The sequence below is a fragment of the Pteronotus mesoamericanus genome, unplaced genomic scaffold (assembly GCF_021234165.1).
Source record: "Pteronotus mesoamericanus isolate MK-2021 breed Mesoamerican mustached bat unplaced genomic scaffold, CSHL_Meso_final contig_169, whole genome shotgun sequence".
NCBI classification, from domain to species: domain Eukaryota; kingdom Metazoa; phylum Chordata; class Mammalia; order Chiroptera; family Mormoopidae; genus Pteronotus; species Pteronotus mesoamericanus.
This window is the reverse complement of record NW_026555068.1, coordinates 13,759,298-13,773,570: the sequence shown is the minus strand read 5'-3', so window position 1 is coordinate 13,773,570 and position 14,273 is coordinate 13,759,298. Positions and strand designations below refer to the sequence as shown.

At 36.4% G+C, this 14,273-nt stretch overlaps 1 protein-coding gene across 1 annotated transcript in view; it reads left to right on the top strand.

Annotated features, from left to right (window-relative positions):
* Positions 1 to 14,273, top strand: part of TNKS (tankyrase) — a 170,283-nt gene that overhangs the window by 132,230 nt on the left and 23,780 nt on the right. Inside the window, exons 14-20 of the mRNA XM_054566083.1 lie at positions 2,905 to 3,050; positions 4,813 to 4,978; positions 6,677 to 6,896; positions 7,193 to 7,302; positions 10,766 to 10,954; positions 12,716 to 12,953; positions 13,778 to 13,860. Of these exons, the coding sequence (XP_054422058.1) occupies positions 2,905 to 3,050; positions 4,813 to 4,978; positions 6,677 to 6,896; positions 7,193 to 7,302; positions 10,766 to 10,954; positions 12,716 to 12,953; positions 13,778 to 13,860 (1,152 nt within the window). The remainder of the gene's footprint in view (positions 1 to 2,904; positions 3,051 to 4,812; positions 4,979 to 6,676; positions 6,897 to 7,192; positions 7,303 to 10,765; positions 10,955 to 12,715; positions 12,954 to 13,777; positions 13,861 to 14,273) is intronic.

Below are 14,273 nucleotides of genomic sequence, written 5' to 3'. Positions count from 1 at the left end.
CTTGTAAGTGACACTACTCAAATAAAAACAATGAAAGAGTTGAGCAGAATGGATACATAAACGAGAGATTTTTAACCACAAAAAATGTCCAAGGACGTGCCTTACATCCATTTGCTTCACCTACTTTTTAGTCACTTTTCTTCTGGTTCTATGATAGCTCTTTTGTTTTCACTATATTAATTAAAATGTTACTTTTTGCTGCCTTCTGAAATTTCTGAGCTAGTTCAAGCCCAGGTAATAGTACAGTAGTGTTTGAAACGGTGTTTCTTGAAGTTTTCCAAGAGATTCTCAAATTTGCTCTGGGAAAGTATTATGATCCTGCAACCACTTGGAATTATTTTTATGCAGAGGATGGGTTTTTTCCCGATGTAACTCTGTTTGCCAAGAAAATTTTATCAACCCTTTTTGCGTGGTATAGAAACAGTGGTTATAGATTTAATGTTTTTCAAATAAAAATTATTTTCTAAAATTGAATATGCTTTTTAAAAACACACACACTTGCCATCTACAATCACTCATGCAAGGATGAAAATAACAAAGGGCTTTTGTTTTTGTTTATATTTCTTTTTCTTTTCACTTTTTTAAGAAAGGCCAATTACAATGCCAGTATTAGCAGTCATACCAGATTATTGTTTTACAGACCAAACTTTGTTCCTTATTATTATGCAAACTTAATTTTTGTGATTTTTTAGTAAGCTAATTTTAGCATGCTTGATGATGTATTCTATTTGAAATGACTGTAAACACTTTCTAAGCTCTGGCCTAGAAATTTTATTTTTTACTTTAATATGTGGTCACTACCAACCTCTCTCTCATCTTATAATAACATCGACGTTATTTAAAGAAAAATAATAGTATCAGTTTTAATAGCCACTGGGAAGAAATTTTCAAGTTCTCTGAGATCTAAAATTACGGGATTTTTTCTTAAAAATACTTCTGTCATTGGTAATGTATCCTAATAAAAGAAAATCTTTAAGCGTAAAAATGATTAGGACTCCTTCTCCGTGTCACAGCATGGTAATCTCAGCACTAGTGTTGCTGCATGTACCCATTATAATAAAACTAATAGTTTATTTTTAATGTAATAAAGTAACATAATTCAGTATCTTTTGTATGTAGCAGGCAATATACTGCACCTTTCAGGTTTCCTAAACAGTCTATTCAAAATAAAGGCCAGCTATTTTTTTTTTTAATGGAATCACAGTGACAGGAAAAAACAAAGCACAAATTAAATGAAGGTAAAGCCTGATAAATTTCTTTCCCTGGAGGCTTTAGGAAGTATTAGAAATTTGATATTAGAAGAAAAATCTGTTTGCTAAGTAACATATTTGAAATTATGTAAAACAGGCAGAAAAGATGCAAAGTTGCTTTTGCCTTTCAAAAAGAAAATGAAACAGAAGAGAGAATAAAGAACTTCCAAATATTAAGAAGTAAATATTTAATAAGCAGAATGGGCTCTTATTTTTGACCTGGGAAAATGGGTTGTGTTTCTTAATTTTCTCCCTCATTCCTATTTCACCAGTACTCTCTGAAAAAAAAAAAATTAATTTAGAAAATAAGAACTAGAAGAAAAAGCAGCAGCAGGAAGCAGCTTGTCATGTAAGACCTCTGGTCTTTACCACCAATCTCTGCACCCTTTTTAGTTTACCTGTTAATTTATTCACTTCTATTTAATTTTTTAATTCTCTCATTTATGTATTAATATAGCCACAGCCTCACATGTCATGAAAAGATAAGGTATTTGACTGCCCAGATGATAATGATTCTTCAGAATTGAGAGTCTGGTGCTTTTCCACTTAAGAGTTGAAGAAATTGTCGGCACTCCCTTGTACTGCCCAGATTTTTTCTGTCATGTCAAAGTTACACCTCCTGAAAAGTCCTGTTTTTACCCTACCAGCATGAAAGCCCCTAGTTAGTGTATCAGTAGAAACAGTTTCTTAGTTTTTAACCAACCATGCAGCAAAAAGATCAAGAGATTAATAATCAGGAAAACAGGGTCTGAGTCTTTATGCTACTACCCCTTACAAACTGTATGAAAAAGGATTTCACTTAACCTTGCTGAACCTTGGTTTATTTATATGTAAAATGGAGATAATGATCAACTCCACAGATAGGTAGTAATTCGCTAAGGAATGTGAAATTTTTATAGATTGTAAATTATTCCAATATTTTTGTCATTCATCTGTCACCACATCCTGTCAGTCCTTAACTTTGCTTCCTACTGCTTGTAATCTAACAGATTGTGCTGAAATGGTAACACTGAAAAGGAGACAGAGGAGAAACTTAGAGGGCATCGCTGAAGGAGATGGAAGTAAAGCCGAAAACTACAGTAGGGTTAGAATCAGGTTGACTTGCAGAGTTAGACAGACACCCCCTGAAGGGCCAGTAAAGCGCTGTGGACTGTGTGGCTTTGTTGAGCGGATCAGAGGGCCAAGTGGGTGGCCCAAGAAAAATTACTGTAATTTCTCAGAGCCTTTTTCTTTCCACATCAGAGGAGACAAGAACTCAGTAATTCTGCAGTCAGCCAGCATCGCTCATATTTGAGCGAAGAATGGCGAAGGTGACAGGCAGTCTCAGGGAGGGCCGCCTATAAAGGCAAAGAGGGGAGGCATCAGTCGCCTAGTGCTGCTTGCTTAACTATGGGTTTTTCTTTTTCGTTAGGGTTTTGGCCAGGAAATGATGAAAAAGGTTCAGTTGTTCTGTGAACAGTGGGACTATTTCTAGACACTGTAAAACCGAGCATAGTGCTGATTTTTAAACATCACTTGTATTATCTAACCTTTGGAAATAAACATTCATTAGAAAATCACAGTTGTCCAAGATGCCTGCAATATTTTGGAGCAAAATCAGTGAATAAATATTAATATTCATTTTGTGTTTGTCTGTGTGTACGTGCCCTAAAAGCAACTTTGCAGCCCTCAAAATGTGAATTGCAGAGACTTGGAGGGCCGCCATTCTACACCCTTACACTTTGCGGCAGGCTACAATCGTGTGTCTGTTGTGGAGTACCTTCTACACCACGGTGCCGACGTCCATGCCAAAGACAAAGGGTATGTGTTGGAGTTTAGCTGTTTGGGATTCATTATTTTGAGACTTAAAAAATTACTTTAATATTTTTGAAGCCTTCATTTCCTTCCCTATTTAAAAAGTGATGCATGTTTTCTAAAGTTTAAAGCATAAGTTAAAACATTATAGAAATGTAGTGAAAATTCACGTCCTAGAGCTCACATTACAATTTGGTTGCGCTCCTCACGTGCGGCTGCTTTTGGGGGCGGGAGTGGTCTCTGCCGTCAAGGAGGGCACCCTTCCAGGCAGCGCACTGCGTGCGCAACGTGCTCTTTGATCCAGTCATAGATCTTGAATATCTTTCCGTATTAGTGCTTATGGTTTATCTCATCCTTTTAATGGCGGTATATAGTATTTTATTGCATTGTATGAATGCATTTATATGCTTTATAATTTATTGTTTATTTCTTGTTTTGCTATTAAAAATGTATAATCTCTTCCAAAAAGAAGCCATCCATTCCAAAGTCTTCAGTATTAATAATTAATAAAAATTATTAATTTATTTTTTACTAGTTCACATATTCTTTATATTAGTTTACTAAATTATCTCTCTTTTTCTGGACAGTTTTTAAAGCCACCATAGAAGCTATTTAGAAATGCAAGAAGGAAGTTTAATTGAAATGAGTTTCCATATTCTGAGTTAATTTCATATCAGCTGAAAGTATATATAAGTAAGCACCTTTGTGTACAATTACATACCAGGGTACTACTAGAATTAAACTGTACAACTTAGACGCCAATGAATAGTTATGAATTTATTTATCTTTTGAAAGAGACATATCAGACATTAGTATTCAATGATAATACCATCAGCTCTTCTAAAGTATTATAGCTCCTTGGAGAACAACCAACATTTTTTTTCTATTGCCCATTTTAGCACTTAGTATTTTGATTTCAAAAGATTTTTTTAAAAAGCACTGATCACTAAATAAAAAGGCACTCATACCCAGTTTTTGCCATGTCTAAAGTGCAAATTAAACTTATCTTTTTGATTCACCCATTCTGATGGGAACATTCTCAGTCCCTTTAGAATGTCAGCTGCCTAGTCATCTCAGAATAGTTTCCTTAGAATGAGGCAGCTGGGTTTGCTCAGCTGAGTGGAGCTTATGGTTGATGCCATTATTTTCCTTGCTAAATACTGGAGCCTGTATCACTTGGATTTTGAGTTTTTGTTGCTTGGCACCTAAATATTTAAACCTTTTCACAGAAACCATTAAAAAAAAAAAGTAGAACTTGTCTAAATAAGTACACTGAATTGCCTTGTGTATTTTAAAAGCAGTTTTCATTAGGAAAACCCAAATGGAAGAAAATCTGAGAGGTGATAACCCAAATTATTGTTTAATTATTCCTGAAATCACTTTGTAGTGTTGCTTTATATTGCCAGGATGAAACCTGAATTAAAAGTATTATGATGGGATCTTTTCGCACGCGCATGTGTGTGTGTGTGGGGCGGGGGTGTGTGTGTGTTTTAAGGATACATGTATTTTAAGGGTAAGGATTGCTGTGAAATTTGTATCTATCACCAAGAAACTGTACAAAGTCCTAGTATTAAAAGGAACATTTTTAAAATTACTAATTCTTATTTGGAAATGGATCACTGTATCTTAAAGACCAGTTCATTTCTTTCTTTTTAAGTGAGTCTTCAAAATAGTCAATGCAGTAGAAAAATTACATTATTTTTATCGGAAGTATCATTTTAACTCAAAGATTTGTTATGTGTCTTAAAAATAATTTTCTTCCATCTAGTGGCTTGGTGCCCCTTCATAATGCTTGTTCGTATGGACACTATGAGGTGGCCGAGCTTTTGGTGAGGCACGGGGCCTCTGTCAATGTTGCGGACTTGTGGAAGTTTACCCCTCTCCATGAAGCGGCAGCGAAAGGCAAATACGAAATCTGCAAGCTCCTTTTAAAAGTATGTAATTTTAAAAATTATAAAGTATAAAGTAATTATATTTACTTTTGGTTAGCATGTAAAATTACATCAAAGTAAATTATTCTATTAAGTATAGTAAGTGTTATAGAGACACTTCCATTTTGCATTTTAGGGGGATGTTTAAGTGTGATATGATATTTACATAGCATTGAGTACTGTCTGAAGTGCCTTTCTGAACTGATTTGATTAAGTTGAGTTAATCATAGCTCATCAAGGTAGGTTTTGGAAAGAGTTGAATTAGTTTGCATTGCATATCTAATGCTTCCAGTATTAATATTAGAAAACATTTGTAGAAGGAGAAACAAGTTTTTGACCAAATTTTATTTTTTTCTTACTGGCTACTTTATTGTTGTTAACAAACTCATCCCTCATTATTAAAGATTATTTAAATATATATCTTATAATAACTTTATTTTAATATCAGATTTTTTATTAAAATATATCTCAGCAGATACTTTTATAAATTTGGGGGATATACACGAAATGGTAGAAACTGGTAGTTATATGAAACTAAATAAATTTGTGTGTGTGTGTCTTTTTAAGGATGTGAAAAATGGTCAAGAGTGCGTGTGTGTGTGTGTGTGTGTGTGTAGTTTTCTTCCTCTCTTTTTTTTTAACTAGAGAAAAACTTGTCCTGGTTAAATATAAATAAAATTCTTATTTCACCTTTTATGTTATCAAATATGTTCTTAGAGTCTTGAGAATAACACTGTATTTGATGGTCATTTTTATTGTCACTGGTTAGTAAGAAATAACTTGCAAGTCACTGTAAATTCATTGTCTAGCTTGGTATCTTACAGATATGCTCCATTGGGCAGGTTACGGACTGCCTGGCCCATAATAAAAATCCTTGACTATTACTTTATTTCATAGTATATGTGAACTGTTAAAATCAAATTAATTGTTAACATATTTATACCTAATTTCATGATAGGTATTAAGGCCTAAAATGAAAATATTTTAAAATTACCAAACTTTCTTTTGCATTTAAAATCAAGTTGTTGTTTTTGTTGTTTTAAGATTTTATTTATTGATTTTTAGAGAGAAGGGAGAGAGAGAGAAAGAAAGGGAGAGAAACGTCAATGTGTGAGAAATACATCAATTGGTTGCCTCTCACGTGCCCCCAAATGGGGACCGGGGCTGCAACCCAGGCATGTGCCCTGACTGGGAATCCAACCGGTGACCTTTCAGTTCACAGGCCGGCACTCAGTCCACTGAGCCACACCAGCCAGGGCTAGAATCAATACTTTTTCTACCTGTGTGTTTTCTTCTCTGTTCTTTTTCATGATATTCACTGGATATCTTTATGTAGTTGAAATCTGGTAAAAATAACAGCCAGACCATTCTTAAAGGAAAAGATGTTTTCAAAAACATCTTTCAAAGCTTGGAGTCTGAGGCAGGGTAGGAGGTGAAAAGGAAAAGGTCCTCAGCACCATCCCCACTTCCCCATCATCACCAGTGATCCTGAGGCTTGAGGCTTTGGTTGAGTATTCGTTGGAAAGCTGCTCCAGTATACTGCTAAGTAGGGAATTTGCAAAATAAAACGGGATCTTGCCTCTGTTCAAAATGCATGTAGAATAGATATCTTTCCTTGGATGAGTGCAGTTAAAAATAAATAAACAGACCTGAAGAAGGATACTACAGAAAATACAAACCCCATTTGGTTTTTCTTTGCAGCATGGAGCAGATCCAACTAAAAAGAACAGAGATGGAAATACACCTTTAGATTTGGTTAAAGAAGGGGACACAGACATTCAGGACTTGCTGAGAGGAGATGCTGCCTTGTTGGATGCTGCCAAGAAGGGCTGCCTGGCAAGAGTGCAGAAGCTCTGTACCCCAGAGAATATCAACTGCAGAGACACCCAGGGCAGAAACTCAACCCCTCTGCACCTGGCAGGTGAGCATCGGCAGCACCCCCAGGCCTCGCCGTCCACTCCTGGATACCTAATACCAGTTGCCAGGAGGTGAAAGAAATGCTGACCGTGGAGAGTATTACTTAGCAAAGCACTTTCGACTGACATAATTTTATGTCATTTCTTACTGTAAAGGCTCTTAATTATGTAATAATAGTATTCACTTTTAAAGCAAGAAGTATTAAAACTTTAACATTTTTCCAGTCCTTATTATTTATATACTTTTTTTTTTTTTTTTTTAATTTTAAGCTGACATGTTTGCCTTTTTTCACTCTAATAGCTGGCTACAATAACCTGGAAGTTGCTGAATATCTTCTAGAGCATGGAGCAGATGTTAATGCACAAGACAAAGGTGGCTTAATTCCCCTTCATAATGCAGCATCCTATGGGGTGAGCATGCTAGAGTTCAAATCTAGAAAACTTCACTGACATTTACTGCTTTATTAAAAGTATACTGTGCATGAAGTAAGTAGATAATCTAACCAACAGCATAATTTAGCACAATCATAATCTTCTATTCTTAGTGTTTCTAGCCTTCCCAGTTAAGCACTCTTTTTAGCCAAAGACTACGCTTTTTATAGCTTTTTGGTCTCTTCAGCATTATCTAGCACAATCATAGGTGTATAATAGCTGTTCAGTTAATATTTATTGGTACAGGTAATATTCTACCTCAAGTAGATTTTAGAAACTATAAAAGCCAGGAGGCTCCTTTTTAGGCATGGAAATTGTGGTTGCTCATGTTTATCATCAGCATTCTTTAAATAATCAAGTAAATGGTTGAGCTATTGGTATACAAATATATGGCTTCATAGCATTTGAATTGACTAGCTAAAGTCCCATGGTGAAAGTCCAGTCATTCTCTCAAAGCACTGTAACTCCTCGCAGGCCAAAAGAGAAAGAGAAACATACCGCCTCCCACGATGCCATTGTGGAGGCGGACTGCTGGGGTCACCGAGGCCCCCTTCAGACCGAATGAGTCCCGCAGGAATGGCGTGAATGCTCATGCACTTGTCTCTTCATCGACTTAGTCCCTGTTTAGCTGTAAAAATCCACAGATGCCAGATTGTACATCCCAGAGGTTCTCACAGTTGGAATCACTCACTCTTGATGAGGGCAGTTTCTAGATTTGCCAAAGCCTAGCAAACTATAAATAAAAATGAGTCACCAAGATTTTTACATTCTCTACTCTCATCTTGTTTGCCCTTCATAATGAGAATATCCTCATCCTCATGCTCCTTGCAAAAACTAAGCATGTTTCTCTTCTCCCTGCTTCCCACCGTTCTCCTAGTCTTGTTACATTGTATTTGTCATTCAAAGCATCTGTGCTGCAGCTGGATTCTAACACCAGATTAAATTGACTCTTTCTCCTGAAAACATTCCAAGAGTTCAGTTCCTTTTCTCTACCTTCCAGTTCAATACCTGGCTCTTATTTATTGTGTTTGTCAGCCTTAAATTTCAATTTCTACTTTTGCCCCAGTGGTGTAGATATTTAAGACTTAAGAATTATGTTTTTAGTGCACTTGGGTAGTAATATACTCCTTTCTGTTTTATCGTTTTTCAGATGTTTGTTGGCAAATTTTAAAAAGCATATAACTAATTTCTCCAAGCATAAAATATAAAGTCAATATAAGGAAAGTTTAATAATATATACTATATATGGAATTCGTTTTATGCTCACACACAATTTTCCTTGGACTAATTTTGGAAGCCTATGCAAATTAGCCTACCAAGTTATATTATTCTTCTAATACACATGGAAATAGAATAAAATTAATCATCAGAAACACAATTTAAATAGCCTATAAGTGGAGAAGCTTGAAATTATTCCATGCTTTTGGACTTACTGAACAAAAATAGCTATTCTTTTCAACATATATCAATTGAATAAGGGCAATGAAATAGTGGGTTTTGTTTTAAGTGATTTTGATATAGTACCGTAGATAGTGCCTGTTTTTATCTGTTAAGATCAATTTTATGATATTGTTTGTCATCCCCAAAAAATCATAAAACATACCCCTATTCTCAAAAGCCCTAGTCTGATTATACTTTTTTTGTCTTTATGTTGTCAAAGTAAATATGGAAGCTTTATTAGAAGTCGTCTGATTTGTATTTTCTAATAAGTTTTCTTTGTTTTCTGAAATTATCTTTCTTAAAGTGAATAAGTATTTGTATTATATATTTTTTTAAAAAACTTTAATACTACCTTAGAGGGGGGAAAAAGTGCCTGTTCTTTCTGAAGTGATTATCTTCAAGAGAGCCACGACTGTCTTACAGAAAATATGAAGAAACATACCCTAAATCCCATCTCGGGATCTTTGTCTTTCCCTTCGCCATCTTTTCCCAGTCTCAGGGAAGTCACCTTCAGATAACTCAGTATATTACAGTTGATCAACAGCATGAATTAGAAATTTGTTCTCAACTGATAATGTGCTCCTGAGTTATCAAAAGTAATCAAGTTATGACCAGGAACTGTATCCATAAAGAACACCAATATTCCAATCACACAAAAATTATAGAATATTGGAGTTGAAATGGATTTCAGAAATACTCAATCAGTAACTAAACTAGCATCCCTAAATGGTTATCTAAGAATAAAGTTTGTCTTTATTATTCTCAAAAGCCTAATCATGAATCAGTTTTACCTTTGCATAATCAGTTGTCTTAGGCTTATTTAGAAGAATTTTCAGAAAGAAAGTAAAAGCTTCTGCTATTATTTGAGAGAATCTACTCTCATGAAACTTTCTCCTGCATTGGTTCTCAATAGTCCCACCTCTTTTTAGTTCTTCTCCTGTTTTTATTGCCCTGTTTGTCTTCCATTCTCCTTTCCCAAAATACTGTTTTCACAGCTTTATTCCCCTTTTTCTGTATTCCTTTTCTTAATGAGCCCATTTATCAAGTAGCTACAACTTTCTGCTCAATATTCCGTTTTTGTCATTCCCCTCGAGTCCCTGTCTCTAGTGCCAAGCACTTAGTAGGTGTTCAGTTAATGTTTTATTGGTGGTGAGTGAGTATGAGAGTAAGTGAATAAATAATTGGTGGCCTTTTATCTGTACTCCAGCCTTTTGTGTCAGACTATTTACAGAACCTCCTGACTTTGATACTTTACCTCAAAAACGATATACCCCGAGTGAACTTTATCTTTTTTAATAGTTTCATTCCTACTTAAACTTTTTCTACAAAGGTAGTAGTCATCTTTGACTTTTCTTCTTTTTCTTCCTCTGTAGTTAATTTGCCTTTTCTAAAACCAAATATTGTTTTCCTTCAAAATTCCTCAAATTTAGCTCTTCTTTTTCTTCTCTAGCCACCCCAGTTCACAGTTCACAGAAGATCTCATCCTCTCATGCCCAGGCTATTTGTTAATGTGTCGGCTGCTGACATTTCCTTCATCTGCTATGGCATTGGAGACATGAGAGACTAGTTTTTGAAAAATGTGGTTTTGTTGTGTTATGTTACTTTTCCAAAGGCTGGAAAAAAAGAACATCGAGAAGCTTTGAGATGAGTATTTCAACAAATAGACAGGCTTGCAATGGGTTAGATGAGAAATGTTTGTTTTTAAGATGGGCCTGAATATGTTAGAGGGCTAAATAAAAAATTTTAAATGGCCACATGAAGAATTAGAATTATGGGGTAAAAGAATAATTGTGGGACTGATGTTCTGGAGGAGGCAAGGAAAGATGGAGTCCAGAATACAGGGAGAGGAGTGGGGTAAATACTCTTTTTTATACAAGAAACTTCAATTAAGGATGATAATAGAGATACAGAGAGAATGAATTGTTAAATAAAAGCAAGAGTATTTGATGGAGCATTACAGGTCATCTTTCTTAACTCTTCACCTCCTTTTCTTTTTCTCCAGCATGTGGACATAGCAGCATTATTGATAAAATACAACACATGTGTAAATGCAACAGATAAGTGGGCGTTCACTCCACTTCATGAAGCAGCCCAGAAAGGAAGGACCCAGTTATGTGCCCTCCTCCTAGCACATGGAGCAGATCCCACTATGAAGAACCAAGAAGGTCAGACGCCGTTAGATCTGGCAACAGTAAGTCCTCATTTCAAAGACTCAGACTTGCTTGTTATACTTTTAGAGATGACATTAAATCCCAGGCCTTAGCGGGTTTACCTTTGGTCATGCATATTTTACTTAGAATAAAAACAAACTTCCTTCTGAAAATTTTTTTAAAAAATTTACTGATTTTAGAGAGTGAAGGGAAGGAGAGAAATGTTGATTTGTTGTCCCACTTATTTATACATTCATTGGTTGCTTCTTGTATGTGCCCTGACCAAAGACCAAACCAACCTAGGCATGTGCCCTGATCCAGGAATTGAACCCGCAACATTTTGCTTTGCAGGACGATGCCCAACCAGCTGAGGCTCACCAGTCAGGGATAGAGCAACTGTTGCTCATAATTTATCTGGGGCTTTGACACAGTCAATTTCTGGGCCATACATTATTCTTCTGAATATGGAAAAGTAAATCGATATACTTTTTCAAAACTAGGAATAAAGTTTTCATAATTAAAAATTAATGTAACTACAAAATTAAACACAACACTGTCTTCCCCAAACTTTCTAAAAATCACAGTTTTTTAAGCCAGAAATACATTTCCAACCCACATTCTGTTTCATACAGCCATTGCTAAGTAACAGATGAATTGAAAACACTTTGTAATTTAACCAAAATTGAGTAAGTGGCTTAATGCAATGATTAATTATTTGTCCCAGCTCTGTGGGTTGACTGGGTTCAGCCAGGCAGTTCTGCTGCGCGTGCACTTCCCTTCCTGGGGCCTCTGCTGCAGCTGCAGCTGCAGCGTCCAGCGCAGCCTTTCACCCTGCTGGGCCCCTCCGCGGGCACCAGGCTCAGAGCTCTAGCCCAGGCTGCTTACCGCACGGAGGGTGGCTTCCAAGAAGCCTGCCTCAGAAGCCTCAGAACATCACTTCCTCTGCGTTCTGTTGGTCACAGCAACGCGTGGCAGCCCAGGCTCCAGGGAAGGGAGATAGACGGCCCCTCTGAGAGGGAGCAGTGGCCACGTGCATGCACACAGAGGAACGGTTCGTGCTCGCCCTCTGGAGCGCCCTCCCGCATCCCCCAACAGCGGTTGTGTCTGACCGACTGGGACGTTCACGAATAGCTGGCCAAATAAAATAGTGTTCCTTTAAAAGTTCACCGGACTCTTAATTGTACATTAAATTAGGTGTGCACTAAATCACTGGACAAAAATTATTGTAGTTGTTAAAGCATAAACAAAACACAGTTTATAGATATGGGAACTACTTCTAAGGGAAGAGATTGAAAGTCAACACTCTGAAATGTGTTTTTTTAATGAAAGATGAAATCTTTTATAACTCTTCAAATCTTCATTAACTTACATATCCTTTAAATACACATGTAATCTGAACAGTTGTGCGTACACTTTTCACATAATGATAAAAAAGCGTTTTCAGGAATTAACATAGTCCACATTGTTAGATTTTTTTCTTCTGGTTCACTCTTCTTGTGTGTCTGGACAAAAGACAATCTGCGCTCAGCAAATTTCAAGTATATAATGCAGTGTTAACTATAGTCACCAAGCTTAACATTAGCTGTGCAAAAATGAAAATTTTTTTTAATTAATGTTCTTCCCAGTTCTGCCTATTGAAACTGCTGGACCTTTTAGATAAGAGAAGGAAAGAGAAAGAAATTATTAAAAACAAATAGGATAATGAGGCATTTATTAAAGATCGAATCCACAAAGTACTTGGTTTTTAGTGAAAAACTTACAACTTTAATATGTACCATTTTTGCGCTTTTTGTATTTTTTAGGCTGATGATATCAGAGCTCTGCTGATAGATGCCATGCCCCCAGAGGCCTTACCCACCTGTTTTAAACCTCAGGCTACTGTAGTGAGTGCCTCTCTAATCTCACCAGCATCCACCCCCTCCTGCCTGTCTGCCGCCAGCAGCATAGACAACCTCACTGTCCCGTTAGCAGAACTGGCGGTGGGAGGAGCATCCAACACCGGGGATGGCGCAGCGGGCACAGAAAGGAAGGAAGGGGAAGGTGAGTACTGTGACTGCTTACTTGGTTCTTGTCTTTTGTTCTGTTTTTTAATTAACAGATTCATTTTTTTTATTGGTAATCATTGAACATCTCAATTACAGACACCTTAACTATTTGTCAGTTGTCATATATAACAGCTTATAAAAAATATGTTTTCATAGAATAAATTCCTTGGTATCTGCATTTTTCTTACTTATATATATCTCAGTACATCCATTGCAAAGCGCAGTATATCTTACTGAACTACTGAGTGAGTCTTAATCCTGAAATGTATCAGGAAAAAACAGATTATTTAAGGAGTAAAAACTAAAATGATACCTGGTAAATTTGGAATTTTGTATCTACTGTTCAGTATTTCATTTACTAAAAGCATTATCTTATGTTCTCTAATATTAAAATTAGCCCTGGCTGGTGTGGATTGAGCGCCGGCATGCGAACCAAAGGGTCAGCGGTTCAGTTCCCAGTCAGGGCACAGGCCTGGGTCGTGGGCCAGGTCCCCAGTAGGGGCACACAGGGGACAGCCACACATGGGTGTTTCTCTCCCTCTTGCTCCCTCCCTTCCCCTCTCTCTAAAAAGAAATAAATAAAATATTTTTAAAATGTTTTAAAATTAATATAAATACTGCTGATTTGCTAAACTGCTTTTATTTCTCAACCAAATTCAGAGATAACTCAAAGTGTCTGAATGAAATTGAGGATTACTTTATGCTGTGTAAAATCATCTGCACAGCCACGGGTGTCAGAGAGCCACAACTTTTAAAAAAACACTGGAACTTCCTTTAGATTAATAAACTGTTTGCTGAGGAGCTTTATGTCTGTTTTAGTTGCAGGGCTTGACATGAATATCAGTCAGTTTCTAAAAAGCCTTGGTCTTGAACATCTTCGAGACATCTTTGAAACAGAACAGGTAAGGCCTCTTTGAGTGTTTTTAATTAAATATTGAGTTCTTTTTTTTCTTTTCTTTTTTTTAAAACCACAACAAATTTCTAAAGAAGCCAGGGGACTCCAGTAGTTTATACGTCTCCCCAAAATTGTCTAACACTGCGATTTTCAACCAGTGTGCTACAAGAGGCACCCCTGTGTGCCGTGAGAGTTTTTAAAATGTTTACTACCTATTTAGTCAGGGGCACTGGCCTCTTTCCCCTTAGACTGTCAAATAAAAGAATGACAACAGCCATTGATGACAGTTACCATCCAGTGTGAGTGAATCAAAATTGTACCTATTTTTTTGGTATAATATATTTTTGGTAAGTACATTTTTTGGTGTGCCACAGAATTTAGTAATTAGTCTATATGTGCCATGAAATGAAAAAAGGTTGA